This window comes from Dromiciops gliroides, chromosome 5 (genome assembly GCF_019393635.1).
Source record: "Dromiciops gliroides isolate mDroGli1 chromosome 5, mDroGli1.pri, whole genome shotgun sequence".
NCBI classification, from domain to species: Eukaryota; Metazoa; Chordata; class Mammalia; order Microbiotheria; family Microbiotheriidae; genus Dromiciops; species Dromiciops gliroides.
The window spans coordinates 30,341,367-30,368,926 of NC_057865.1; the positions used below are offsets into that span (position 1 = coordinate 30,341,367).

The 27,560-nt window shown below is 42.2% G+C and overlaps 1 protein-coding gene across 1 annotated transcript in view; it reads right to left on the bottom strand.

Annotated features, from left to right (window-relative positions):
• LOC122728170 (ubiquitin-conjugating enzyme E2 E2) overlaps positions 1 to 27,560 on the bottom strand; it is a 414,041-nt gene that overhangs the window by 43,243 nt on the left and 343,238 nt on the right. Inside the window, exon 5 of the mRNA XM_043966434.1 lies at positions 22,605 to 22,752. Within this exon, the coding sequence (XP_043822369.1) occupies positions 22,605 to 22,752 (148 nt within the window). The remainder of the gene's footprint in view (positions 1 to 22,604; positions 22,753 to 27,560) is intronic.

Sequence of the window (27,560 nt, forward strand, 5' to 3'; positions counted from 1 at the left end):
CAGGGCCTCAGTTTCCTCCCTTGTAAAATAAACACTAGATGACTTTCAGGTTCCTTTCCAGCTTTATGTTCCACATGATGCTCTGGTGATTCTAAGACGGGAAAGAACATGAGGAGGAAGCCCTGAAGCTGAGAGAACATGTACATCTGTTTTCCATTAGGAATGCATTGTAATTCAAATGTGTTCAATCACATATAGTTTAACTTTTTGGTTTGCTAAAAATAAATGAACAACATACAAAGGGAAAGCTTTGTCCCCCTTCCCCTTCCTTGGTTAAGGGGAACAGGAATGCAGGGAAGGGAAGAAAGGGGATGGAGAAGGGGAGGCAGGGGGAGGCAAGGCAAGGTGAGGAGAAGGAAGGGGAGGGGAAGGGCAAGTCCAGGGAGAGGGAAATCCCACCCTGCTCTCATCTGGGGCCCTACTGCTGTTTTCCACATTCTAGGGCTGGAAACTTTGATAGTGATGTTACTAGTAGGGACAGAAGGGAGGAGGAGGACAGACTCTCACTGTGCCCCCTCCGCACCCCAGCCTCTCCTCATGCTCTCAAACCCTAACCCTCCGAGGCCTTCAGTTCAACAACAAACACTAACGTGCCAAGTTTTGTGCTGGACACTGAGGATAGACAGATAAACAACGAGAGGTTCTCCATCTTTACCCTTGCTTTGTCCCGCCCCCACCCCCCAAAGCTGGAGCCCCAGTCCTGAGCCATCAGAACTTTGTTCTCCCTGCTTATGGGCACATCAGGGACAGGCGAAATCTACTCCCCACATGCCAAGGCGGAGCCTGGAATGCCTTTCCTGCAGGAACACCACCCTATGAGGTAGACAAGCTTTCCAGACCATTCAGAGGATACTTCAGGAGCTCATTTCAAAAGCTCGGTGACCACATTGGGTCAGGTCATCCCTTCACAGCGACTGTGGTGCGAACAAGCAAACCAACATCTGGGGAGGTAGGATGCTAAGCTCTGAATGCCGACCCTTTCCAAACTTTGCTGGACTGGACCTGGGATGGTATCAGTCCGGCCCTTTGTCCTGCCCTTACCTGAAGCCTTTCCAGCCTGGCAGGATGTGCAGAGCATGTAGTGGGCTGTTCTGCCATAGGCCATGAGAGCGCCAGGTCACTGCCACACCCTCAGAGGGCCTCACAGAAGGCTTTTGGTAAGTCATGATGGCACGGCTATGTAAAAAGGTGCCCAGAATCCAAAGCACTTACATGCAAACTCTTTGTCAATGACCTACACGCCCAACAGAAGAAAAGTGGAGTTTAAAGAAAAGGGCATTTGGGAAGAGCTTATTCACCGTCTATAAATGCAAAATTTCTTTGTGTATTTGAACCATGAGCCCACTTTCCAGGATCATACCTAGTGAGCAGCAAGGCAGACCTGTAGGAAGATCAAAGGGACTCCCTGATCATAGCTCTTGACCAAGGACATGAATAACGGCTTAACATCTACAGGATGTACTAAGCTCCAGGAGACTCCTAAGGCATGGAAAAGTATGGAAAGAGAAATGAGATGTGCTAGAGTACTTGGTCTGACTTGTTTTTCAGTGGTTTCTTTCTCAGAGAAGAAGAATGACAATGAGTGCTGATATTCAGCAAGACAAAGACACAGAGAAAGGGGAAGGAGAAATGAAGAATCTGTTAGCAGCATCTTCTAAAGAGCTCCAGGGACTGGGCGTGGGATTGTCTCATTCATTTTTCAAATAGTCATAGGTCTGTTTCTTTCTCTCAAGAAACTACACACAATTTCTAGATAAGCCAGATGAAAAGTGAAAAAGACACTCAATTCTCATGGAGTGACAGCCTGGGATAACGGCAAGAACACTCAACCGGGAGTTGGAACACCTTGGTTCTCAGTTTTGCTATGGTGGGGCCACAGGAAAGTCTCTTCCCTTTTCTCAGGCTCAGTTTCCTCATCTGTAAAATGAGGGGATTTTCAATGAGGATCTTTGAACAAAGGCTAGATAAAACAAATCCCAGAATTCTAGAATTCAAAGAGACCACTTGGGTGGGTTGCAAGAATTCATCATTGAATGTGGGTAAAGTTAGACAGCCAAGGAGATCTCTTCCAACTCTGAAGTTTTGTGATTTTGTAACATGGTGATGTATACAGCTCTTTTCTGATGCTCACATTCTATACAACTGCTACTTGGAATTTTAGTCAAACAAGAACATCTCATTTCAAATAACTGATTTGTAAAAGTTGCTTAGATAGGAACACCCTGCCTCTGATGCTTAACACCTGTGGGACTCTGGGCAAGTAATTTGATTTTCTGGGGCTCAGGTTTCTCACCTGTAAAACGAGGGGGTTAGATTCTGGGGTTCCTCCTTGCTCTAAATCTATGATCCTCTTAAAAAATCAAAAGTTTCATAGCCTGATTATACCAGAAATTCACACTGTACATTAGGGAGTTCAGCTCAACAAACTTTTTTCTCAAGTACTCACTAAATATGTGAGAGGGAAGGTGGTCAGTCTTGTGGAGAGAGGATTGGCTTTCGGGGTCTTACAGACTTAGGTTTAAATATTGCTGCTGACACATAACGGTGGTATCACCCAGGGCAGGTTATGTAACCTCTCAATGCAGTAGGCAACTCTAAACTTTAACTTGTGGAACAGGTACAGGTCTGCACTGGTGGAGTGAATTTATTCATCAGGAGCACCCTACACCAAGGAAATCACAGGACCAAACTCAAAACAAAACCATCCATCCAGACCCCACAAATTCAGAATTCATCCTAGACCTGACAGCCCACTAGATCAAAGTGTATTGTGCTAGTTCAGTTTGCTGAATAAATCAACAGGGTCAACAAGACCGCCAAGGCAATGTTTAGTTTGCTTTCAAAAACTTTTTCTAACACTGACAACCACTTCAGCAATGATCATTTGCACATAAACAACAGGATAGTGAGAAATCGTTGTCACGTACTTGGAAGCAGACCCAAGAGGACTTGTACTCAGAACTACTCGGCTATCATATTACGATGTGTACTTGGAAGTAATGAAGTCTCGTTTTCTTAAGATATTCTATTATTCACACTTTTTACTGAATCACATTGACTTTCCCAGCAACTGTTATCAATGAGTGTGATTTTCCCTGTACTTTTCTTTCAAAAGCCTCCCAGGATGAATCAAGCCCATAAGGGATGTGTGGGTTCAAGAAACTGCATTAGTGAAGAAGAAACTGAAAGAAAAATCACTAATTTGGGGGAAATGTTCAGTGATAACAGATGATGGCCTCTGGATTCACTGCCTAATCACGTGAGTGCCAGGAGTCCTCTGGGTCAAACAAAGTTCAGGGCTATTCTCTAGGCCATGGGAGGAAAGAGAGATGGAGAAAATGATGGCCGACTGGCAAACTAAATCCTGTAATTGTTCACACACAGAATGGGAGTAATTTCTCTTTCGGTCTTTTTCCCAGATAAGCAGTGAGGGAACTTTCAAGCTGCATCTTGAGTCTTAGTTAATATGGGGAAATGAGCTTTTCTAACACCTCTTGAAGATCAAATCTACAAAGAGTGTTCACACTTCAAATGTGTGTGTGGGGGGAAGGCGAGGAGCAAAAGAAAGAAAGCCCAGAGTCAACAGATCTCCCGGTGCTGTTTTAAGGGGGGGGGGGGGGGGGGGAGGGGCGCCCTGAGAGGAAGGGCACCAAATGTTTCATGTGTAGGAGTAAATGTAATAAAAGCTACTGTAATGGTGAGAGGCATCATGGGATGGTGGAGGCAGCAGGACCTGCCTTTGAGACATGCTAGTTGTGTGGCCAGGGACGCGTTGTTTAATCTCTCAAGGTCATGCTACAGAAGAGTAGAAAATCTCTTTCAGTGGAGAGGTTTTTCCATACCAGGAGTCCCCCAGACAGATGAAAGCATTCTTATTGTGGACCAAAAACAATCCCCCAAAGGGAAGGGTAGATGCAATGCTTGGTCACGTGCCAAGACCCAGACCGAAAGAAGGGGCTGAAATGTTGTTGGATAAGGGCACATCTCTTTGAAGTCTTAGTTCTGTGCTCTGAAAACAGTTTTACAAATTATGGAGAAGAAAAAAGGCCAAGTCTTGTTTGCCCTAGAGAAGACAGTGGGAGAAAGTATGGTGCTGAAGGAAGGCGTTTCCACAGACAACAGGAATACCAAGGGCTGCGCTGGGTCCGATTTCTGTACTAAAACGCTTCCGCTCTTGTCACGTTTCTTTGGAGCTCAGAGGCCGGGTGATAGAACATACTTTTCTTTGACTTCTGTACCTGTCACCGCTGTGGTCTCCTTCATGGATAATCCAAGATACTTCAATGGTTTGGCTGTTTTTACCTCTTTAAGACCCATTAGGCTTCCTTGAGGCTAGTCCAGCTGTTCTGGACTTCTATACCCCTAGCTTTTCTACTCTCTTTGATTTGCGGGCCAGTCTCCGGTGCCTTCCCTGCCTGTGGTAGAGATGGGAAACCAACTGGCCTGGCCTGAAGGGTCACGACCTTTAGGACCTCAATCGCCTCCTGGTACGGAGGAGCTAAAAGACCCTGGAGTTCTCCGACATGGCTAGGAACAGTGGCTGAGGGCTGGAGAAGCCCAAGGATGCTGGGTCCAAAGAAAGCCTCTCAGAAGGACAGGATGCTGACCTTCTTCGGGTGGATGGAGATATTTGGTGCTTGACAAATGCTGGCTTCCTTCCCTGGGTGTCCTGAAGACACCACTGAGCCCCGCCCCATATCACGTGGGTGCATCTTTTGCTTTGAACTTCTCCCACGCTCCAGCCACAGGCAGCTCTTGTTAGGGCTTGGGCCTCCCTGGTGCAAACTACACCAGTTAAAGTCCTACTGCTCGTGCCCGTCACTGATTATTCTGTGAGAAGCTTCCTACAAAGGACCGTGACCCACCTGGAAGCCTGGGGCTGACAAGCCTCTATGTGGCACCGCGGCCAAGCCGGAAGTCGCTTTTCAAGCCTGCTCCTGGGTTCTAAACATTGAACCCCCTTCACAAACACACACAATCACCTCGTGTCCTCAGTGACGCCAGAGCCCTCACAGAGGTCACTCATCCCACCCGGGCAGCTTTTGCAACATCCATCGAAGGAAAACAGCCTTTAGTCACTTTCCAACTCTGTTCTTCAAGATGGTAATTTCTGGTCACACGAGGGGTGAGGTTTCTATTCCCCTTGTCTGTTTCTTGGGAAATCATCCTTTTAAAGAAGCTGTTCTGCAAAGCCAGTTCTTCTCCCATTCAGCGACTGAATCCAAACGTCACTTGTTAGAACTTGGTCACAAATTACAGCCATGGATGGGCCAGTCAGGGACTGACTAAAAGTCATCGTCCTTTGACGGATATTCAAAGAGTGGCACAGGCAGGTGTAGGAACAAACGCTCTGTACGGAAGTTTGATTTTCCATTTCCCAAGAGTCGACAAAATGGTAAAACAATTCCTATCACATCAACTAAAGCAGTGAACTTAAATAATCTTCAGGTGAGGCAAACAGCTCAGCATGGCTGCTTTCCACTTTTGTCTATTAAGGCCTTCACAGAATAGGCCTTTTCTTGTAAACCTTTCTAATTCATTCTACTAAAGCATCCTTTTGCTCTAGAAATATTCCCCGATTTAGGCTCTTTTCACATACTTAGCTCTATTACCCATGAATCTTTATTCCTCACCATATCCCCTAATCTAATATAGACTTCTCACCAAGTCCCTGATTTCCATGTGGCTTCTCTAGAAAGGCCGGCATCTTTTTAGCCTCATTTATGTGATCCTGTGGGAGTCCTCAGATTCCAGAGTTCTGCACAGGAGCTCAGAGTAATTCATGATTAGTCAGACATATATTTTCCTTCTCTCTAAATCCAGAGTAGGTAGATTAGCTAACACCAGCTTTTCAAGGTTTATTTATCCACAGGGGGCTCACCATAAACTATATATAACCATTGCCATTTCCCCCCTCTCTGTATAAGGCGTCAGTGATGTCAAATGGCTGTAAATTCTAGTCTATATCTAGACTACTATTTGGAAATACTTATGTTAATGACTATGTGGATTCAATATGAATCTCTAACGGGGGTGATTCCCCCAAATTAACTAAAACTGCCTAACAGTGGTTATAGATAGTATCATTTTATCTCCTATTCCTTATAAAGAACATCCCATTTTTAAAAAAGGCTTATTCCTAAGTAGAAAAACTAAAAGCATATATTTAAAAGATAAGTTGTTGAACCTAGGAATCAATAATTCAGTCAACAAGTATTATTAAGCACTTCCTCTGAGGCATCTGAGTGGCGGGGAGGACAGCACTGGCCTCGGAGTCAGGAAGAGCCAAGTTCAAATTTGACCTGGCAGGTCACTCACCCTCTTTCTGCCTCAGTTTCCTCAACTGTAAAACGGGGGTAACAACAGCATCTACCCTGCAAGGGTTGTTGGGAGGACCGAATGAGATGACTGTCAAACGCATTCAGTTTGTCACACAAAGATGGTTTACTCCTTTCCCTTTAAAGTGTGGGAAGAAGATAATGGATCATGTCCTGAACTTGTTGAGTTTGAGAAGCTTCTGAGCCGCCCAGTTCGAGAGGCAGGCGGAGACGTGTGACTGTGACTCGGCAGACATCAGCTCTGCACATGCAGGTCAGGGAGCCTTTGCACAGATATGCTGATGGGGTCCGTGGGCTGAGGAGATCACCAAGTGAGACAGCAGGAATCGTAAAGAGGAGGAGGTGCAGGCCAGGCCCTAGGGGGATACTCCTGGTGAGGTAGGTGCACCGAGGAGACAAGCAAGGAGGGGCCAGATCCAGGAAGTGATGCAGGGCACCAAATGCTGCCCCTTCCAGAACCCCCACCTCTACAGGAAGGCCTCCTGATCCCTCCTAGGGCCAGGGCTTCCTTCCCTCTGCTAATCATCTATCCTGCTTATAGCTGCCTTAGGCACAGTTGTCGGCACATCATCTCCCCCATGGGACAGTGAGCTCCTGGAGAGTAGGGATGACCTTCTGTCTTTCTCTGTAGCCCCAGCGCTTACCAGAGGGCCTGGCACATGCTGGCTGACCATCCATTGGGGAACGGCTGAACAAGCTGTGGTGTATGAATGTAATGGAATCCTATTGTGCCATAAGAAATGATGAGCAGGAGTTCAGAGAATCCTGGAAAGACTTAAGTGAGCTGATGCTAAGTGAGGTGAGCAGAACCAGGAGAACACACACAGGAACAGCAACACTGTGTGATGACCAACTGTGACAGACTTGGCTCTTCTCAGCAATACAATGATCCAAGACAATGCCAAAGAACTCATGAAGGAAAATGTTCTTCACACCCAGAAAAAAGAACTGTGGATTCTCAATGTAGATTGAACCATACTGTTTCTACTTTTTGGTATTTTTTTTTCTTTATCGAGGTTTTTCCCTTGTGTTCTGATTCTTCTTCTACAACATGACTAATGCAGAAATATGTTTAATGTGATTGTACATATATAACCTATATCAGATTACTGTTGGGGGGAGGGAAGGGAAGGGAGAAAAAATTTGAAACTAAAAATCTTATGGAAACGAATGTTGAAAATTATCTTTACATGTAACTGGAAAATAATAAAATACTTTTATGATTAAAAGAAAAAAAACACCTGGCTCTGAAATTTATGTGCTGTTATATTGGTCTTTCTTGAGCCTCAGGATTTTTTTTAATCAGTAAAATCACAGATTTGTTGTGAGAAATGTACTTCCTAAACATTAAAGCATTATATACACGTGAAAAGAAAATGTTGGCTGACTGTAGAGAGGTCAAGGAAGATCAGGACTGAGACAAGGCCAGTCTTTTGGCAGTGGAGAGATTGCTGGTAACTGGAGAAGGCCTGCTGTGGAAGGGGCTGTGTTTTCCTCTGAGAGGAGAAAGTGAAGGGAGATGCCCGAATGATGTGAGGGGAGAGAAGGGGGAAGAAGGGGAAGCTCTTAGTGAAAGATCTCAATTTATCTATTTATTTGGATGAAACATGGGACAAGGCCCTTGCTTGAGAGGGATGTGGGAAGCATGAGGAGAGGACAGTGCATCGCGTAGGGCAGGACAGAACATTTGCCTGGCTGCAATAAAGGTTGTTTCTACCTTCACAATATCTCTTGGCCAACCTTCCTCTCTATTTACAGCCACCTCCCTGTGCAGGCACTCCCCAGTCTCCTTGTGCCTGTACCAATGTAAGAGCCTTCCAATTGTCTCCTTGCTCTAGGTCTCTCCCTACCGAAGTATTTCTCCTTTGCCCACCTATGTGCCCGTGTCACTCCTCAGTTCAGTGAATGTTACTGCTATCACAAGGATCAGACATAGATGTGATGGAGGTGGTCTGGGGGACATGAACATTTCCCACACGAGGGTCAAGGGGCTTGCAGTGGCGTGGCGGTGTGCAATGGGACCATTTGGAGGATGTCCGGACATTCTGGATCCGGTGCTAGTCCTTTTATCACATGCTAAAGAGGAGTCTTTTGATTGGCTGTGGGGCTGGAATGGGGGTGTATTTAGAAGCATTAACCCTCCACAGCGACTGGCTTGGTCTGGTTCTTTCCCACCATGCTGACATCAGAGAAGGGGAATAAGCTGTCACGGGTCTTGGGCCCCCTTTGACCCTACATGAAGCCAAGAGTGGACAGCCCTGCTGTTGCTTCCTTTCCTAATTTTGGGGGAAGGAGACCAGAGAAGGACCCGTCCTTGTGAGTTTCACAAGGTCCAAAGAGAGAGTTAGACGCCAAAGAGTTTGGGAGACAAAATGCATAGTGGGATTTGTCAGAAACTGGATGGCAAAGAGCAAATGAACCTGATTGACCTGAGCTGGTAGTAGCAGAGATGCACCCTCATCTACCCAGTGAACATACTATATTGGGTAGATGCTATCTAGAAACTGTATTACATTTAAACCCATTCTCTCTGCTATGGTATAAGGAGCCACAACATTTCTGAGTGCAGCCTGAGTCTGATTAAAATGTAATTGGGAAATACTTTAAAAAATTAATTAATTAACGAGAAAAAATATGAATGTGTGTTTCTAGGTCAATATGTGGCCCACAGGGATCTTTATGCATTATTTAGTGGCCCCAGTTTCTATTTGAGTTTGACACCACTGTCCTGGGAGACAGTGTGATTCCCATGTGTTGGGGGGAAATATTTATAATCTGTTGTTGTATCTTTTGCAGCAAATATCCCTTGTAAAAGCCAATGGATGTTAATTGGTTAAATGAACCTGGGCACTAATCAATGGCATTTATCAGTGAGGTGAGTATGCAGGAATGGGGGCTCCAGTCAATGGCATCAGAGAAGAGCCATCCCCAGTCCTTCAAAGGAACCCCTAGGACTCTCAGGAGGTAATGCAGCTCGCTTCCCTTTGGAAGAATGATGGAGAGTTGGGTTGCTCCAAGTCCTCAGTTCTGCATTTCAACATCCTGACAACCTGCCCCTTCCAGCCTTCCTCCCCTCCAGACACCACAGTCCGGCCCCACCGGCCGGCTTTGTTTCTAGAGCATTCCTCCTCATCTCTACGCCTTTCACTGGTGGTACTTCATGCCAGATGCCCGAGCGTCCTTCCAGACTCAGGTGGAGCCCCACGTTCTGCAGGAGGCCTTTCCTGGTGCCCCCAGCTGCCAACACCTTCTTCCCCTCAGGTGACTCTCAGCTACTCTACACACCTTGCACATCGCTGGTTATTTCGAGGCTGCCTCTCTCATTCAAATGCATACTTCTTGAAGGCAAGGCCTGGGCTTTCCTTGTATCATTGGTACTTAGCACATGGACCCAGGCCTCTGAGGCCAGCTCTGTCTTTACTAGGACGCACCTGTCCGTGTCAAAAGGAACAAAAAGACAGGATTCCCACCTTTAGAAGCAGGCATTAGAATGCTCTTGGATGTCCTTCCCACTAGCCTAGCGGCTCACAGTCTTTGTGTCACTACACCGCCTGCACAGAAATGATCCAATTTGGATGGAAGGGACTGTGGGGGGAGGAAGAAAGATAGAGACAGAGAGAAAAGGCAGTCGCTGTCACTGCGACAATTCTGATGTTCAGGAACAGGATCACTCTCTAAGAAAGCCAAGCCATCAATAATAATCAGAGCTGGGGCACTTGAGACAGCTCATGGGTAAAGGACTGCACTCCTCCCTTGAAAAGACCAACAGACCCCTGCCTTCTGTGGCCTGGAACAAAGGGTGGTGAGGAAGAAGCCCTCCCCGGGCCCTCCGCAGATTATCATGTGAGCAGCAGAAGTGGCTGGCAGCAAACACCCCCTTTCATTTGCTCTGTCCACTGGAGAAGAAAGCTTTTGCCAGCAAGACTGCAGCTGTGTTCAGGGTCGGTGTAATCACCGGGTATGACTGAGGGTTAATTAGCTGCCATTCCCTCATGCTGTTTGTTGTTCTAATGAAGATCTGCATAAATCGAAGACCAAGGGCAATGGGTTGCTTGGGTTTTTTACTTGGAAGATGATGGAGGTGGGAGGAACCCACCTACCCTGAGTGTGACCTGTTAGTTTTTATTTTCCTGGTAGGGGATACTCATCGCTGCATTCTCATTCGATCTCTCCTTTTGAGCCTTTCTGAGGAACTGAGAACAAAGAGTTCAAGGTGACTTATCAATTCCACCCCCCTGCTAGCCTCTGGCTTGAGAGTGAGTCATTTGGTAGACTGGCCACAGGAAGGAACAGAGAGCTGGACATGGCTCCAGGGGAGAGGGGAAGAAAAGGGCCCCTGGTTGAAGTCGGCTGATTCTCCTTCCAGAGGCGAAAGAGATTGCTAATTGATACTTCCTTGTCCAGAGGAGGCTGGAGAGAATTGTTAGACAATTTTTTTAAAGTACCACAACTACTATAAGAACAAAAAAAAGAGGTGACACTCTGGAAAAGTCTATTAGTACATTCTGAAGCTGGAAGCAGATGCTTTCATACATCAAAGCTGTAAGTTCCAACAAATGCCTGGTACACCCCTGTATTTTCAGGGGGGAAAGTGGCCTAAAAGCCCGAGCTTTTACTGCCAGAAACAACTCTTTAAATAAGCAAAGTAAACAAAAACAAATAACCAGACACAGGCAAGGCACTGATCTCCCTGGATTCTCTTGTTCTCAGCTGTCAAAGTCCTCCTGAAGTCAGCACAAAAGGAAAAACATGTAAGTACTGTTTATTCCCCAAGGTGTGGGCACAGATTCAAAGGAAACTTTTAAGTACAGAAACCAAATCCAGACTATACCAAAGCAGAGAAAGGGCCAAAAACTGGATTCAACTAAAAAAAATAAAGGCAAATCAAGCCTATAAAGACTCCAGCCCCACTGAATTTTAGGAATGGCAGTGGTTTGCTGGTACTTCAAACTATCTCTGAAAATGAATTCCTTCGGCAACATACCTGCAAGCCTTGGCTTGAAGACCCTGGAGGTTCTACTTCCTCCTAGGGCAGCCCATTCAATAGATCAACAAACATTTATTGGGCACCTACTATGTACCATGTACAGTTAAACTGTGGAGATACAAAAAGAGGTAAAAGATAATCCCTGCCCTCAAGGATCATTATAGTACAAGGGGGGAGACAACATGCAAACAAATATATAAAAAGCAAGCTAGATACAGGATACATAGGAAAGGTACTAGAATTAAGAGGGCTTATGAAGGGTTTCCTGGATTTTAGTTGGAGCTTAAAGGAAGCCAGAGAGGTCAGTAGTTTGTGGAACAGTCAGGAAGCCAGTGTCATTGGATTCAAGAGTGTGTGACAGGGAATAAAGTGTAAGGAGAATTGAAAAGTGGGCAGACGCTGGGTTATAAAGGGCTCTGACCGCCAAACAGCGTGTTGTATTTGCTCCTGGAGGCGATAGGAAGTCTGGAGTTTATTGAATGGGGGTGATGTAGTTGCACCAGTCCTTTAGGACAATCGCGTTAGCTGCTGAATGGAGGAGGGGCTGCCGGGGAGAGACTTGAGGTGCTCCGCTTTTAGGCAGCTCTGGCTGCTGGGATGTTTTCGTTTTCTAGCCGTTCTGCCACCACCAGACACTGCTCCTCTGGAACAGCCCCTCTTGACTAGACCTGTAGACACCATGCCCCACGGTGGGCATTGGGTGGGGGAGGGAAGTCACTCTGGGGCTCGTCTGTCTTGATTGGAGAGTGAACACAGACGCACCACTCTATCTATCTAGCCAGCTCCAGACAAGACTAGGCTTCATATGCCCATCCTCGGAATCTTGCCATCAGCCCTGAGGGCAGCTACTCTTCCTGCTTTCTCTCTCTTGCTTTGGGCTCAGTCACGAAATCAATGCTACCATTACTTCTGAAAAGAATCAAGTTACTGCCCTACAGACCAGTTCATCATCATTTTTACTCCCTTGGCCATCCCTGATTTATATGTATTGTCTCTTCCATTGGAATGTAGGGTCACTGAGGGAAGGGGCTTCTTCATGTTTTAATTTGCACCCTTAGTGTTTAGCACAGTGCACAATCAGAACTTACCTTCATTCACATCAAGACTAACCTTGCTCCTTTATTTGCCCCTGTGTGACTTTCCTCCACTGTTCCTAGGGGTTTTCCTCCAAGAACAAACACAAGGAGCTCATTCCTCACTTATTTCCTCGTCCTTTTCAGTACTGGAAGACAACTCTCAGGTCTCCCTTATAATTCTCCAGACAAAAAATGTCCCCAGTTCCTTCATATGACATGGCCTCCAAACTCCTGGTGGCCTGTTGGATGTTTTCCAGCACATGTATCCAAATGGTGATGAGGAAGATCAAAGCACAAACTCAGAAAATAATGAAGTAAAAATTGCTACAAGCAAAGCCTCATAGAAAAAAAAAATGTGAATTAGACACAAGCCCAAAAAGAATTCCTAGACAGAAAAAAAGACTTTCAAAATCAAATAAGAATGTAGAGTAAAAATAAGGTAAAGAAATGAAAGTACAGGAAGACAAATCTGAAAGTACAATGGCTTGCTAAGAGGCACAAAAAATACTGAAGAAAATAGCACCTTGAAAAATAGAATTTGCCTAATGGAAAAAGAGGTACAAAAATTCACTGGTGAAAATAACTTCTTAAAAATTAGAATTGGGTAAGGGAAGCTAATGACTCCATAAGACACCAAGAAACAATAAAATAAAGTCAAAAGAATGAACAAATAAGAAGAAAATGTGAAATACCTCATAGGAAAAACAAGTGACCTTGATGATAGATTGAGGAGAGATAATTTAAGAATTGCCGGATTATCTGAAAACCATGAGAAAAGAAAGAGCCTAGAAATCATATTTCAAAATATTATCAAGGAAAACTGCCCTGATATCCTCAAACCAGAGGGTAAATAAGAAATGGAAAGAATCCACCCATCACCACCTGAAAGAGATCCTGAAATGAAAACTCCCAGGAATATTACAACCAAATTCCAGAGTTCCCAGGTCAATGAGAAACTCCAAAACAGCAAGAAAGAAATCATTCAAATGCCACGGAGCCACAGTCAGGATCACACAAGATTTAGCAGCTACCAGAATAAAGGAGCAAAGGGCTTGGAATATGGTATTCCAGAAAGCAAAAGAGCTGGGATCACAAAGAGTAGTTTACCAAGCAAAACTAAACATAACCCTTCAATGGAAAAAATGGATATTTAATGAAAGAGAACTCTCAAGTATTCCTGATGTAAAGACCAGAGCTGAATAGAAAATCTGATTTACAAATTCAAGACTGAAAAGAAACAAAAAAAGGTAAACGTGAAAGAGAAATCATAAAGGACTCAATAAGGTTAAACTATACCTTTCTATATTGGAAGATGATATACGTATCTTCTAAGAATTTTATCATTATTAGGATAGTTAGAAGGATTCTACATAGAGAGTGGAGGAATGAGTGGATTATGTTGAGCTAATGTGAAAAAAAATTGATAGATGAGAAAGAAGGATAGGTGGGAGAAGTGGGAAGGGAGAGAAAGAATGGGGATAATTATCTCACATAAAAGAGACATAAAAGGAAGAGCTTTTATAGTGAAGGGGAAGATGGGGGTGGGTGGGCAATGCTTTGAACCTCACTCACATCTAAATTGGTTCAAAAAGGGAAATATATATTCATATACACACACTCAATTGGTAATAGGAATCTATCTTACCCAATAGGGAAGTAGAAGAGGAAGGGGATAAAAGAAAGGGTGGGGTGTGTGTGTGTGTGTGTGTGTGTGTGTGTGTGTGTGTGTGTGTGTGTGTGAAAAAGGAAGGGCAGATAAAAGAAGGCAGTGGTCAGAAGCAAGATAGACTTTAGAGGAGTGACAAGATAAAAAGAAAAAGAAAAGAATAAACAGAAGAAAATAGGACAGAGGGAAATACACAGTTAGTAACCATAACTGTGAATGTGAATATAATGAACTCATCCATAAAACAGAAGCAGATAAGAGAATGGATTAGAAACTATAATCTAACAATATGTTTATAAAACACACAGAATTAAAAGAAGGAGCCAGAGTAGACTCTATTGTGCTTTAGCTGATATAAAAAAGGAGCAATCGTGTTCTCAGACATAACAAAAGTAAAAATAGACTTAAAAGGAATAAACAGGGAAACTACATTTTGCAAAAAGGAACCATAGACAAAGAAGTAATATCAATACAAAACATATATGCACCAAATGGCATAGCATCCAAATTCTTAAAGGAAAAGTTAAATGAATTACAGGAGGAAACAGACAGTAAAAATGGGAAATCTCAACTTTCTTCTCCCAGAGTTGGATAAATCTAGCATAAAATAAATGAGAAAATTAAGGAGATGAACAGAATCTTAGAAAAGTTAGATATGATTAAAAAAACCTGAATGGGAATAGAAAGTAGAATACTTTTTTGTCATCTGTACATTGAACCATCACAAAAATTGACTATGTATTAAGACATAACCTCGGGGGCAGCTAGGTGGCACAGTGAATAAAGCACTGGCCCTGGATTCAGGAGTAGCTGAATTCAAATCTGGCCTCAGACACTTGACACTTATTAGCTGTGTGACCCTGGGCAAGTCACTTAACCCTCATGCCCCCCCCCCCCCCACCAAAGACATAACCTCACAACCAAATGCAAAAAAATAGAAATATTTAAACGAACCCTTTTCAGACCACAATATAATAAAAATTACATTTAATAAAGGGCCATGAAAGCATAAATTAAAAGCTAATTGGAAATTGAATAATCTAATCTTAAAGAATCAGTGAGTCAAGGAACAAATCATAGAAACAAGATTATTGAAGAGAATGATAACAATTAGACAAAATTCCAAAATTTGTGAGATGTAGCCAAAACAGTACTTAGGGGACAATTTATATCTCTAAATGTATTTATTGATAAAAGTGAGAAAGAAGAGATCGATGAATTGGCTATTTGATTTTTAAAAATAGAAAAAGAACAAATGAAAAATCCCTAATTAAATACCAAAATGGAAATCCTGAAAATCAAAGGAGAAATTAATAAAATTGGAAGTAAAAACCTCCCACTTAACTAATAAATAAAGCTAGGAGCTGGTTTTATGAGGAAAAAACCCAATAAAACAGACAAACTTTTGGTTAATTTGATTTAAAAAAAGAAGAAAACCAAATTAGTAGAATCAAAAATGAAAAGCATGAATGCACCACCAATGAAGATGCAATTAAAGCAAATATCAGGACTTATTTTGCCCAATTATATGCCAGTAAAACTGACAATCTAAGTGGAATGAATGAATATTTACAAAAATATAAATTGCCCAGAGTAATAGAAGAGGAAATAGAATACTTAAATAACACCATCTTTGAAAAAGAAATTGAACATGCCATCAATGAGCTCCCTAAGAAAAAATCCCCAGGACCAGATGGATTCACAAGTGCATTCTATTAAACATTTAAGGAACAATCGATTCCATATAAGCTATTTGAAAAAAAAAAGTAAAAATAAAAATAACTAAAGAAGTCCTAACCAATTCCTTTAATGGCATAATTATGATTTCTCGGGGAGAGCAAAAACAGATAAAGAAAACTATAGATGAATTTCCTTAATGAATATTGATGCAAAAAGTTTAATCTAGTACGGAGATTACAGCAATAGATCACAAAGATCATACACTATGACTGGGTGTGATTATATCAATAGATGCAGAAAAAGTCTTTGATAAAATATAAGCACTGTTCCTATTAAGAACACAGAAAGCATAGGAACAATTGGAGTCTTTCTTAAGATAAGCAGTATTTATATAAAACCAAGAGGAAGTGTCATCTGTAATGGGTATAAACGTGAAGCCTTTCCAATAAGATCAACAGTGAAACAAGGGCGTTTATTATCACCAGTATTCTTCTCCACTGTAGGGCTTTTTAAACTTTTTCCACTTATGTCCCTTTTTGCTCAAGAAATTTTTATATGCCTCTGGGTATATAGGTATATAACATAGGTATACATAACCTTTTACTGCTGTCAAATTTTTTATGACCCCCACGTTCAGTTACTTGACCCCCACAGGGGGTTATGACCCACAGTTTAAAAACTTTTACTCTATTGTACTAGAAATGCTTAGCTACAGCAATAAAATAAGGAAAAGAGATTGGAGGTATTAGAATATACAATGAGGAAACAAAACTATCCCTCTTTTGCAGATAATGTGATGCTATACTTAGAGAACCCTAGAGAATCAACTAAAAACTGGTTGAAACAACTAACAACTTCAGCAAAGCTGCAGGATATAATATAAACACACAATCATGAGATTTTTATATTTCACCAAAAAAACCCAGTAGAAAGAGAGAAATTACATTTAAAATAACTGTAGACAACATGAAATACTTGGGAGTCCACCTGCCAAGAGAAACCCAGGGATTATATGAACACGATTACAAAACACTTCACACAAATAAAGTCAGATTTAAACAACTGGAGAAATATTAATTGCTCATAGGTAAGTTGAGCCAATATAATAAAAATTACAATTCTACCTAAATTAATTTACTTATTCAATGTCATGCCAATCAAACTACCAAACAACTATTTTATCGAGCTAGAAAAAATATCAACAAAATTCATCTGGAATAAGAAAAGATCAAGAATATCAAGGGAATTAATGAAAAAAAAACCTACTAAGGAAGGCAGCCTAGAAGTTCCAGATTTTAAACTATATTACAAAGTGGTAATCTTCCAAACAATCTAGTGCTGGCTAGGAAATAGAACGATGGGTTAGTGGAACAGATTGGGTCTACAAAGTAGTAAACTACTATAGTAATCTAGTGTTTGATAAACTCAAAGACTCAAGTTTTTGGGGTCAGAACTCAATATTTGACAAAAACTTGCTAGGAAGATCAGAAAGCAGTTTGACATAAACTAGGCATAGATCTATATCTTACACCATATACCAAGATAACGTCAAAATGGGTAAATGATTTAGATATAAAGAATGAAATCATAAGTAAATTAAGGGAGCATGGAAAAATGTACTTGTCAGATCAATGAATAAAGGGGACAGTGGGAAGTAAAACAATTTTAATTAAGTGAAATTAAAAAGCTTTTGCACAAACAAAATGAATGCAGCAAAAATTAGAAGGAAAACAAGAAATTGGAGGGATAATTTTGCAGCAAGTTTCTCTGATCAAGGCTTGACTTTTCAAAATGTAGGAAACTGAGCCAAATTCATAAAAATAAGTCATTCCCCAGTTGATAAATGGTCAAAGGCTATAAATGGGTAGTTTCCAGAAGAAGAAACCAAAGATATCATTAGGCATATGAAGAAATGCTCTAAACCACTACTGATTAGAGAAATGCAAGTCAAAACAACTCGGAGGGACAGCTAGGTGGCGTGGTGGATGGAGTACCGGCTCTGGAGTCAGGAGGACCTGAGTTTAAATCTGGCCTCAGACACTTAACACTTACTAGCTGTGTGACCCTGGGCAAGTCACTTAACCCCAATTGCCTCACTTAAAAAAATTAAAAAAAAAAAACCAACCAACTCTGAGGTACATCACACCTATCAGATTGGCTAACATGACAGAGAAGGAAAATGACAAATGCTGGAGAGGATGTGGAAAAATTGGGACACTGATGCACTGTTGGTGGAGTTGTGAAGCAGTCCAACCATTTTGGAGAACAATTTGGAACTATGCCCAAAGGACAATAAAACTGTTCATATCCTTAGATCCAACTACTACTACAAATCCTACAACAATACCACTACTGTATCCCAAAGAGATCAAAGAAAAGGGAGAAGGACCTATTTGTACAAAAACATTATAGCAACTCTTTTTGTGGTGGCAAAGAACTGGAAACTGAGGGAATGCTCAACAACTAAAAAGTTGTGGTATATGACTGTGGTGGAATGTTATTTCACTATAAGAAATTGTAGGTAGGAAGGTTTCAACAATGTGTGGGAAGACGTATAAGAACTCATGTGAAGTGAGTGAGCAGAACCAGGAGAACGTTGTACACAGTAACATCAATATTGTAAGGATGATCACCTATGAAAATCTTAGCTACTCTGATCAAGACAATGCCAGGATGAAACATGCTTTCCACCTGCAGAGAGAGCTGATGAATTCTGAGTGCAGATTGAGGCATTAAAAACCCCAACAACTTTATTTTCATTGTTTTATTTTGTTTGTTTCCTTTTGCAATGTGGCTAATATGGAAATGTGTTTTATGACCTCACATGCATAATCAAAATCAAATTGCTTTCTCAAGGAGAGGGCAGGAAGTGGGAGGAAGGGAAAAAATTTGGAACTGAAAATTTTTAAAAAATGATTGCTAAAATTTTTTATGTATAATTGGGAAATATTTAACAAAATAAATAAAAATAATTTTTTAAAAAAGGCTGCATGGTAAAGAGAGGAGAGTTGTGGAAAAAGGCCAAGGAAAACTGTCAAAATTGCATTGGATATGAAAATAGCAGCAGCTGGGCAATTTGAGACCAGGAATCTTTGCCAAATGATCAAAGTGTGAGGATTTCTGCCTTTAAACCAGAAGCCAGAGCTGAGTAAATTGTGGCGCTCTGAGAGCTCTTGGTCCTAGGATAGTTTTCGTTCTTTAGCATCAATAAAACCCTATGAATTCAGTATCCGAGGCAGCTAGATGGCGCAGTGGTTAAAGCACTGGCCCTGGATTCAGGAGTACTTGAGTTCAAATCCGGCCTCAGATACTTGACACTTACTAGCTGTGTGACCCTGGGCAAGTCACTTAACCCCCATTGCCCCACCAAAAAAGCCAAAAAACAATAAATGTATCAGAATCCATTAAATCTAAATTTGTAGCATTGTGGACAGGGGCTAGTTTCCCCATGTTATTTTAGGCTGTGAGGTGCCATAGTGCATAGAGCATTGAGCCTGGAGTCTGGAAGACCTGAGTTCAAATCCAGCCTCAGACACTTAATAGTTCTATGATTCAGGGCAAGTCACTTATCCTCTGGTCTGCCTCAGTTTCCTCAACTATAAAACTGGGGAACAAAAATAGCAAATAGTAAAGATCAAATGAAGTAATAATTGTAATGTTCTTAGCACAGTGCCCAAAACATAGTAGGCTCTATATGAATGCTAGCTATTATTATTTTTCGGGGTGAGAAGCCCAACCAAATGAACATTACCCAAAACAACATACATTTAACAAAGAAATACATGAAAGAGCAGCATGGATGGGGGTGGTTTAGACCTTTTTAGGACGGCCGACGGGCACGTTAGGATCATCTACTCACATGCTAATTCTGAATGGGCTTCAAGGACAGGTCCTCAAGGATTTTTACTCCCCACAAACACTTTGTGGTCAAGGTTTATAATAAGAATAAGAATATAGAATATAATATATGAGAATATATTTCTTATAATAAGAAATTGCACACAACGACAACAAGCTCAAAGCTGGGATGGACCTCCAAGACCACCTAGAACAATTCCACTGGGGCAAGGTCCCCCTCTACAACCCCCACAAGTGGGACTATCTAATTACATGCTAAGGAAAAGTATCTTGGGCTGTATTGTTAACAATGAATGGTTCCAGGGCTAGATTGTGGTCTGTGTCCAAGGGTTGTTCTAAGTGTGCTAAGTTCAGGGAGGGCTTGGTCTCCATCGCATCAAGACTGCAGAGGAGACAGTTTCCAGACTGAGGAAATCCCATATCCTTGAAAAGCTGAAAGGGACCTCAGGAGGAGAATGTCAGTGTGCTATTAGACTGTCTTCTTTTTATTTTAAATATTTTGTTCTTTTGTTGTTTCAATCATGTCCAGCTCTTTGTGACCCCATTTGGGATTTTCTTGGCAGACACAGGAGTGATTTACCTTTCCTTCTCCAGCTCATTTTACACATGAGGAAACTGAGCCAAATGGGGTTAAGTGACTTGCCCAGGGTCACACAGTATTTGTCTGAGGCCAGATTTGACTCTTTCTGATTCCAGACTGCACTTTATCCACTGTGCCCACCTAGCTGCCTCTATTATAAATATAGGATCTTGAATAAACGCAGGGGCCAATGTTTTGTCCCAAAATGAATCTATAATTTTAAAGTGGAAGTAGATAGAGGGAAAAAACCGTTTAAAAGGTATTTTCTCCTCTAATACATCCAATATGTTAGGCAAGATGCTTGTATATCTTATTTATACATTCAAATAGATTCTGAATAGTTACTGGCCAATTTCACCCAATAAGATTAATTTTTGTCTCCTGCAAAACAAGATGCAAATGCAGTTTTATCTTGCATGTGGTGTCTTCTGATTATAAAATTATGTGAACATTTTTCTGGACCACATAATTATGGTAATTATTGAACCTTCCAGCCCTAAATTCTAAGATTGGCAATAGAATTTGTTCTTGAATTCGGAGGTATTTTACAAATGTGGCAACTCCCTAAGAGTAGAAGTTTCGGAAACGGTATCAGAGTTCCCTCAATGGGGACATATGGGTAGCACAGTGGATAAAATGCTGGGCCTGGAATCAAGAATAGCTGAATTCAAATTCAGCCTCAGATACATACTAGTTGTATAACTCCAGGGCAAGTCACTTACCCTGTCTGCCTTAGTTTCCTCATCTGCAGAATGGGGATGATTATTACAGCCCCCCCCCCAAGGGTGGTTGTAAGAATCAGATAAGGTAACAACAACTGCAAAGTGCTTAGCACGGTGGCTTGCACACAGTAGGCACTGTACAAATATCAGTTATTATTATTACAGCTATAACTAGTAGGCCCACAGCATACAAAACTCCCGAGTGGGTCCATCAGATCTAGTTTAAAATGTATTGGGAAATGTTTAACAAAAGAAGAAGATCATACAACAAAGATAATGTGAATCTGTGGTTTTCTCTATCAATATGTGGCCACATTTCTGTGAATTTGGCAGCACTGCCCTATACCAGAGAAATCACAGGCCCAGTTTCTATCCCTACCGCTTTCTAAAATACCAAGTAAACAGCATCAGAGGCCAGAGATCACTTCAGTCCTAAACAAGTATCTCCTGTATACCACGTCCAGAAAGGGATCATCCAGTTTTGTCCATGAAGGGGAAGGAGCCTATCTCCCCAAATCACCCATTCCATTGAATCATTCAAGAAATCTCTTAAGAATCTATGACAAAGCAGGGCAGCTAGGTGGTGCAGTGGATAAAGCACCGGCTCTGAATCCAAGAGGACCTGAGTTCAAATCCAGCCTCAGATACTAGCTGTGTGACCCTGGGCAAGTCAGTTAACCCTCATTGCCTGGGAGAGAGAGAGAGAGAGAGAGAGAGAGAGAGAGAGAGAGAGAGAATGAGAATATGACAGATGGGGATTGTTGCCAAATGTTTAACAATCAGCTCTCCAGGAGGGGAAAAAAACCAGATCTACAACTCACTCTTGAGTTTACAGGCATCATTAACATTTTCTCTATCAATTTCTTGGCCAAGATGACCAACCAAAGAATCCATCAAGCCCTTAGTTGTAGCGTTTGCTTTTCCCTGAGGTGTAAATGCCAGTTTGAGCTTCAGCACTGCCCTGACTTGAGGTCTACTTTCGGATCTCAGAGCTTCCTAAGGCTGGCAGGTGTGTCCTTTAATTATCAGGAGAAGGTAAAAGAGAAGGAATCACAGTTGGGACGTTGGAGAGTTGAGATCAGGTGATCGGGAGACTAGCCTAACTCCCTGATGGCTCAGGGAATTGCCTTTGGATTTGCCAGGCCACTGCTCTCCCTTCTTTGTCCTGTCGGGCTTCTCCAGTTCAGAGAAGTGGGGCACTGGGGTTTCCCTGTTTGTTTGTTTTGGTCAGACATTTCTTCAGACGCTGGGAGAAAGCTGGAGGGTTCAGTCTCTGCACGGTTTGACTGTATCACATGTCAATAGCCGACATTTCTGAAATTAGCATCTTCTCCTAGGTATATAATTAAGGCTTAAGCTCTTCAATTTGAATTTTTATTATTATTTGGCTGCAGCAGTTAATGCATTCTTATCATGTAGTTCTTAAATGCACTTTCCCTTCTGCAGGAATTTTTCTTTCATTTAGATAATAGATGTTCTTCCCCAGCCCTCCCATCCCCAAATAATACATACAGTAAGAAATAAGCCATGAAGAGTGTAATGAACTGACCCAATTTAGGAGAGGGCAGGAAGCATGTTATGGAGATTTAAAATGATTCACTAGAAGAAAAGGAAAGCACTGAACCATCGAGTCAAGAGTTGGCCAACACAGTGGCCTAGACCAACATCGACCGACTCTGGCCTGCACAGCCTCTTACCAGGGTTGCAATCTGTGAGAAGTGAGCAGATGGAGAGAAGAACCTTAGAAATGGTGAGGGCTGGACTCCAGTTGTCCTTGAGAATGTCCAGACAGATCACTCCTTGGCTGTTAATATTACAGTGATAGATTCTTGTCCGAAATGTAACCTGGAGAACAAACGAAAAGTTGTGGTAAAAAAAACATGCATTATCATGAGAGGAAGCGATTCCACAGACATCTCAAGTTAAACAAACTTTTGCATTTCTCCAAACAAACAGACCAATATTATTGAGTGAAACTATTATAAGATCTTGTTAAAAAGTTACAAGAGTTTTAGGTTTTCCCCTGGGGCTCTCAAATTATTATGTTTACTTATTAGTATGATCTATATGGAAAAAACAATTAAAAAAAATTCAACTCAAGGTCTGATACAGTGGAATGGGTATAAGAGGTCCTGGGTTCAAATCCAGATCCTGACACTTATTACCTTTGGCCAAATTGAGTAATCTCTGAGTCTGTTTCCTCAACTGTAAAGGGAGGTTAGACCTGATGCCCTTTAAGGTCCTTCAACTCTAAAAAAATTCAACGTTTCCAGGACCTCAAGTTAGGAAAACAAAATGTCAGGGGACGTCTGAGATAGTTACCTTTTAAACATTCTGATCACCAAAGGACTCATGAATATTAATGATGAACTATTGAGAATTGACAATTCTTTTGTTCTCATAATTAGTAGTTTGAAAGAAAATGTAATTCGATAGTTTTCAACACAGAATTTTAGCGCATCACAAACAGCGTACTTTGCAAAACTTGAGAAGTTCTAGCGGTTGAACTTCTGGTCTCCGGAGATTCCTCCCAAGATGGAGGAAGTTGTGGTCAGTCCAGCCTTTGCTTCCTTCCCTAGGATAAGTGTGCTGACTGGGCTTTCGTACCCATCCTGAGCCACAGGCCTTTGTTTCCCAAGGACCTTCTACTTTCCAAATTAGGCTCTACACAGCTTGGCTTATTGATGGCTGATAAGAGGAGGATGAAAAACTCACACTGGGGAGCAATAAACCTGCTCTCCATCAATACTGACTACAGGAAACAACTAAGTTAACAAGTTAAAAACGACAAAATCTCCGTCGCCCTTTGTATTCTTGAGTGTCCAGAAGAGCTCCAGGTCCAGAAACAGAAGGGGGAAAGGGCAGCAGAGCAAAAGCACCGGGGGTCCAAGTTATTGGACTTCCCGGAGAAATGAATCACCTTCCCTTTGGAAACTCCCAGTGCAGGCTTCCCTGTTTCTGTTGAGGGCTCCGCCATCCTCTTGGGCACCACATTTCTAGCCTTGGCGTCGGCCCAGGAGCCTCCCTCTTTCTCAGCGCTCATGTCCAATCAGTCGCTGGGTAATGGAAGGTTTACTCCCATTATATGTGTAGCCTCAGTCCCTTCTCTAACCTCACTTGGCTACCACCCTGGATCAGGCCTGTCACCACCTATCTGCCTTAATGGGGGCACCATCCCTCTGAGATCATCTCCATCTATCCTACATGCATCTTGCTTGTACATGGTTGTTTGAGTGTTGTTTCCCCCATGAGAATGGGAACCCCTTGAGAGCAGGACTACATGTTGTCTTTTCTTTGTATTTTGGGGACTAAAGCATAGGCCCCTAGGGGGTGTAGTGGATAGAGTGCCAGGCCTGGAGTTGTAAAGACCTGAGTTCAAATCTGACCTGACACACTTACTACCTGTGTGACACTGATCAAGTCATTTCATCTTTATCTGCTTCAGTCTCCCCATGTAATAAAATGTGGATAATAACAGCACCTAGTGACTGGGGTTGTGAGGGTCAAATGAAATGCTATTTGTAAAGTGTTTTACAAACCTTAGAGAGCCTCATAAATGTTAGCTAAAAGAATAATAATTGTTTTATTATTGTTGCTGCTGTTGTTGTTGGCCATGCTCATTGACTGACCTGATTCTCTCAGGGACCGCATGGTTTCCTTGATCCCCATCTCTCCTCTCTTCAATTCGTCCTTCACAGAACTGGTCAAATAATCTTACCTTTTCTCATAAACTTTCATGGCTGCCTAATATCCCTAAGGGAAAACACCATCTCCTCAGTCTGACAATGAAGGCCCTGCACAGTGTGTCTCTAGCTCAGCCTTATTTTGTTCACTTCTCCTTCACACGCTTCAAGTTCTAATCAATCCGGCCAGCCAACTTGTCCCCAAAGTCTCTTCCTCATCTCCACCTTTCAGAATCCTCTTCATTCAAGGCTTTCCTCAGCTGCTGTCTTTTCTGTAATGCCCTTCCCTGGTCCTTCCCAGGGCTGTTTGTCCCAATATCTCCTCTGCCCACTTTTCATCACACTTCTCTCAGTATATACACCCCCCCCCCAGTAGAATGTAAGTTCCTTGAGGTCAGGGATTGTGCCACTGCCTTTTCTTTTATCCCCAGCAGCTAGCATTACCTGGCACAGAACAAGCAATTAATTTTTATTAAACAAATGAATAAATGTTACCAACTCTTTGGGGGAAAAAATCACATATTTAGGCTAAATTTAGCAACAATTTTAACCAGATATCAACTATTTCTGTCAAATCAACAAGCATTTGTTAAATGCTTACTATGTGTCGGGCAGGAATGATTTTCATAATTACATTTTAAAAAATGTGCTTTAAATGTTTCTGAGCTGATTCCCAGCCCTAATTTCTGCTTTTCGAAGAGTCTTATTATTTCCCATCAATGAAATGTAAACTCTTTAAAGCAGGGACTTTCATTTTAGGCCAAATCCTGTGGGCCTAGCACAGTACGCGGCATTCAGGAGGTGCTTAATCAATGCTTATTGAAATGAGGTTCTAATCCTTATGTTATTAGGCCTTCAGAGGAATAAAAGCCTGCATATCTTTTGGACCCTGCATTCTCGGAGCTGAGATTATGTGATGTTGACAGGAAAAAAAGGCCCATCTGTGTAAAAGTATTTCTAGCGGCACCATTTGTAAAAGCGAAAAACTAGAAACAAAGCAGAAGTCCACTGACTGAATGATGGCAGAGCTACTTATAGCACACTAATGTCAAGGAATATCACTGAGGATAGGGATGAAGAATTCAAAGAATTCAGAGAAGTTTGGGAAGACAAGAAATCAGTTAGTTGGCTGAGTGCCATGCACTATGTCAAGTGCTGGGAATACAAAGAAAGGTAAAAACAGCCCCTGGTCTCAGGGAGCTCAGAGTCTAAGGAGCAAAGCAACACGAAGATAACTGTACCAACAAGCTAAATGCAGGACAAACTGGAAGTAATCAAGAGAAAGATGTTAGCATCAAGAGGGATGGGCCCCAAGGCCATCACCCACATCCAGGCCCTTGTCGCTTCTTGCCCAAAGGGTTGAAAGAACCTCCTCAACAGGGCCCCTGGCTTTCATTCACTCCTGGCCTATCCCTCCTCCACGCAGATGCCCCAATAATATTCCTCATGAGTGTCCAATCCTGCCACTCCCCAGCTCAAGGGCTACATGTGGCTCCTTATCTTCTCTAGGGGAAGATGGAAACCTTCCACAGTCCTGGTCTGAGCTCACGGCACATTCCCCATGAGGGCCATTCCCTAGGGAAAACATAACATTACGTGTTTCTAAGGCCCAGCTTGGGCAGCCCCTTCTATCCTCATGCCCCCAGCCATCGGTGTGCTCTCCTCCTCAAGTAATCCTGCAGATACTTGTCAGCTTATGTGCTGTGTGCCCCCAAAGGGATGTTAACGCCAGGGATTAATTTAACTTAAACTCTGTTATCCCAGTGCACACTGCAGTGCTTTACACACAGTAGGTGCTTAGTCAATACACGATTGGTTAATTTGGGTTGGACTGGATACATGGACAATATATAAAAACTCTCTTCTTCCTTGTTTTTCATATTCTCCATCATTTATTTAAATACCTGTACCTCTTCAACATGGGCCACTAAGTGGCCCAGTGGATAAAGTAGTGGGCCTGAATTGGGAAGACTCGTCTTCCCAAGTCCAAATTCAGCCTCAGATACTTATGACCTGTGTGACTCTGAACAAGTCGCTTCACCCTGTTTGTTTCAGTTTCCTCATCTATAAAATTGTCTAGATAAGGAAATGGCAAACCACTTCAGTTTATCTGCCAAGAAAACCCCAAATGGGGTTATAGAGAGTCAGACGTGACTGAAAAATGACTGAACAACAAACATTGCTTTTCAACACAAGTGAAAATAAATGTTCATATAATTTAAAAAAAAAAAAAAGGAAGTCCTTGTATGGAGAGAAAGGGTAGTGAGATTTTAATGGAAACATATGAGATCAGTAGGAAATACACTCCTTTCAGAAAAATTCTTTTCCATAGAGATCTGGCAAAGAAATATTTTGAGTCCCTCTGCCATGAATCAGTGTATTATGTAATTCAGGACAGCAGAGTTTACAGATTCACAATTTTAAATAGACTGAAGTCCACTGTAATTTCAAAATTTACTTGAACAGACTGATAGGTTGTGTGTGTGTGTTTTTTAAAAGATGTTTCTTTCCTTCACAATTTCAATTTACAGCAGTCCTTTTCTTTAAAACTCATTTGTGACTTCTGCAACTAAAATGCTAATTGCTGAGTGAGACTTGTTGATAGGATAGAAAAGGTAAAGGCCAAAACCAGAATCTCTAACTTTTTTTTTTTTTGGGGGGGGGGGTTGTACTCTTCAAGGGTCGGTCACATGGGGCCGTAAGAGATCCGCCACTCCAGCTCCAATGGGACAGCTGCTCTAAAGCTTGTTTGTCTGATGCTCTCCTGTAGCCAACACCTACTTGCTGGCATTGGTCTAATGGAAAAAGGAGGGACTTGGAATGAGAAAAACCCTCCATATGACCCTGGGCAAGTGCCCACTTCTCCAGGCAAAGGGCCAAGCCCTCAGTAAATGTTTCTTCAGTGGAATTGCTGGTCCTCAAAGGTCCCCCCCCTCCCCCACCAACTATCATTCTAGACTTTCCAAAGTG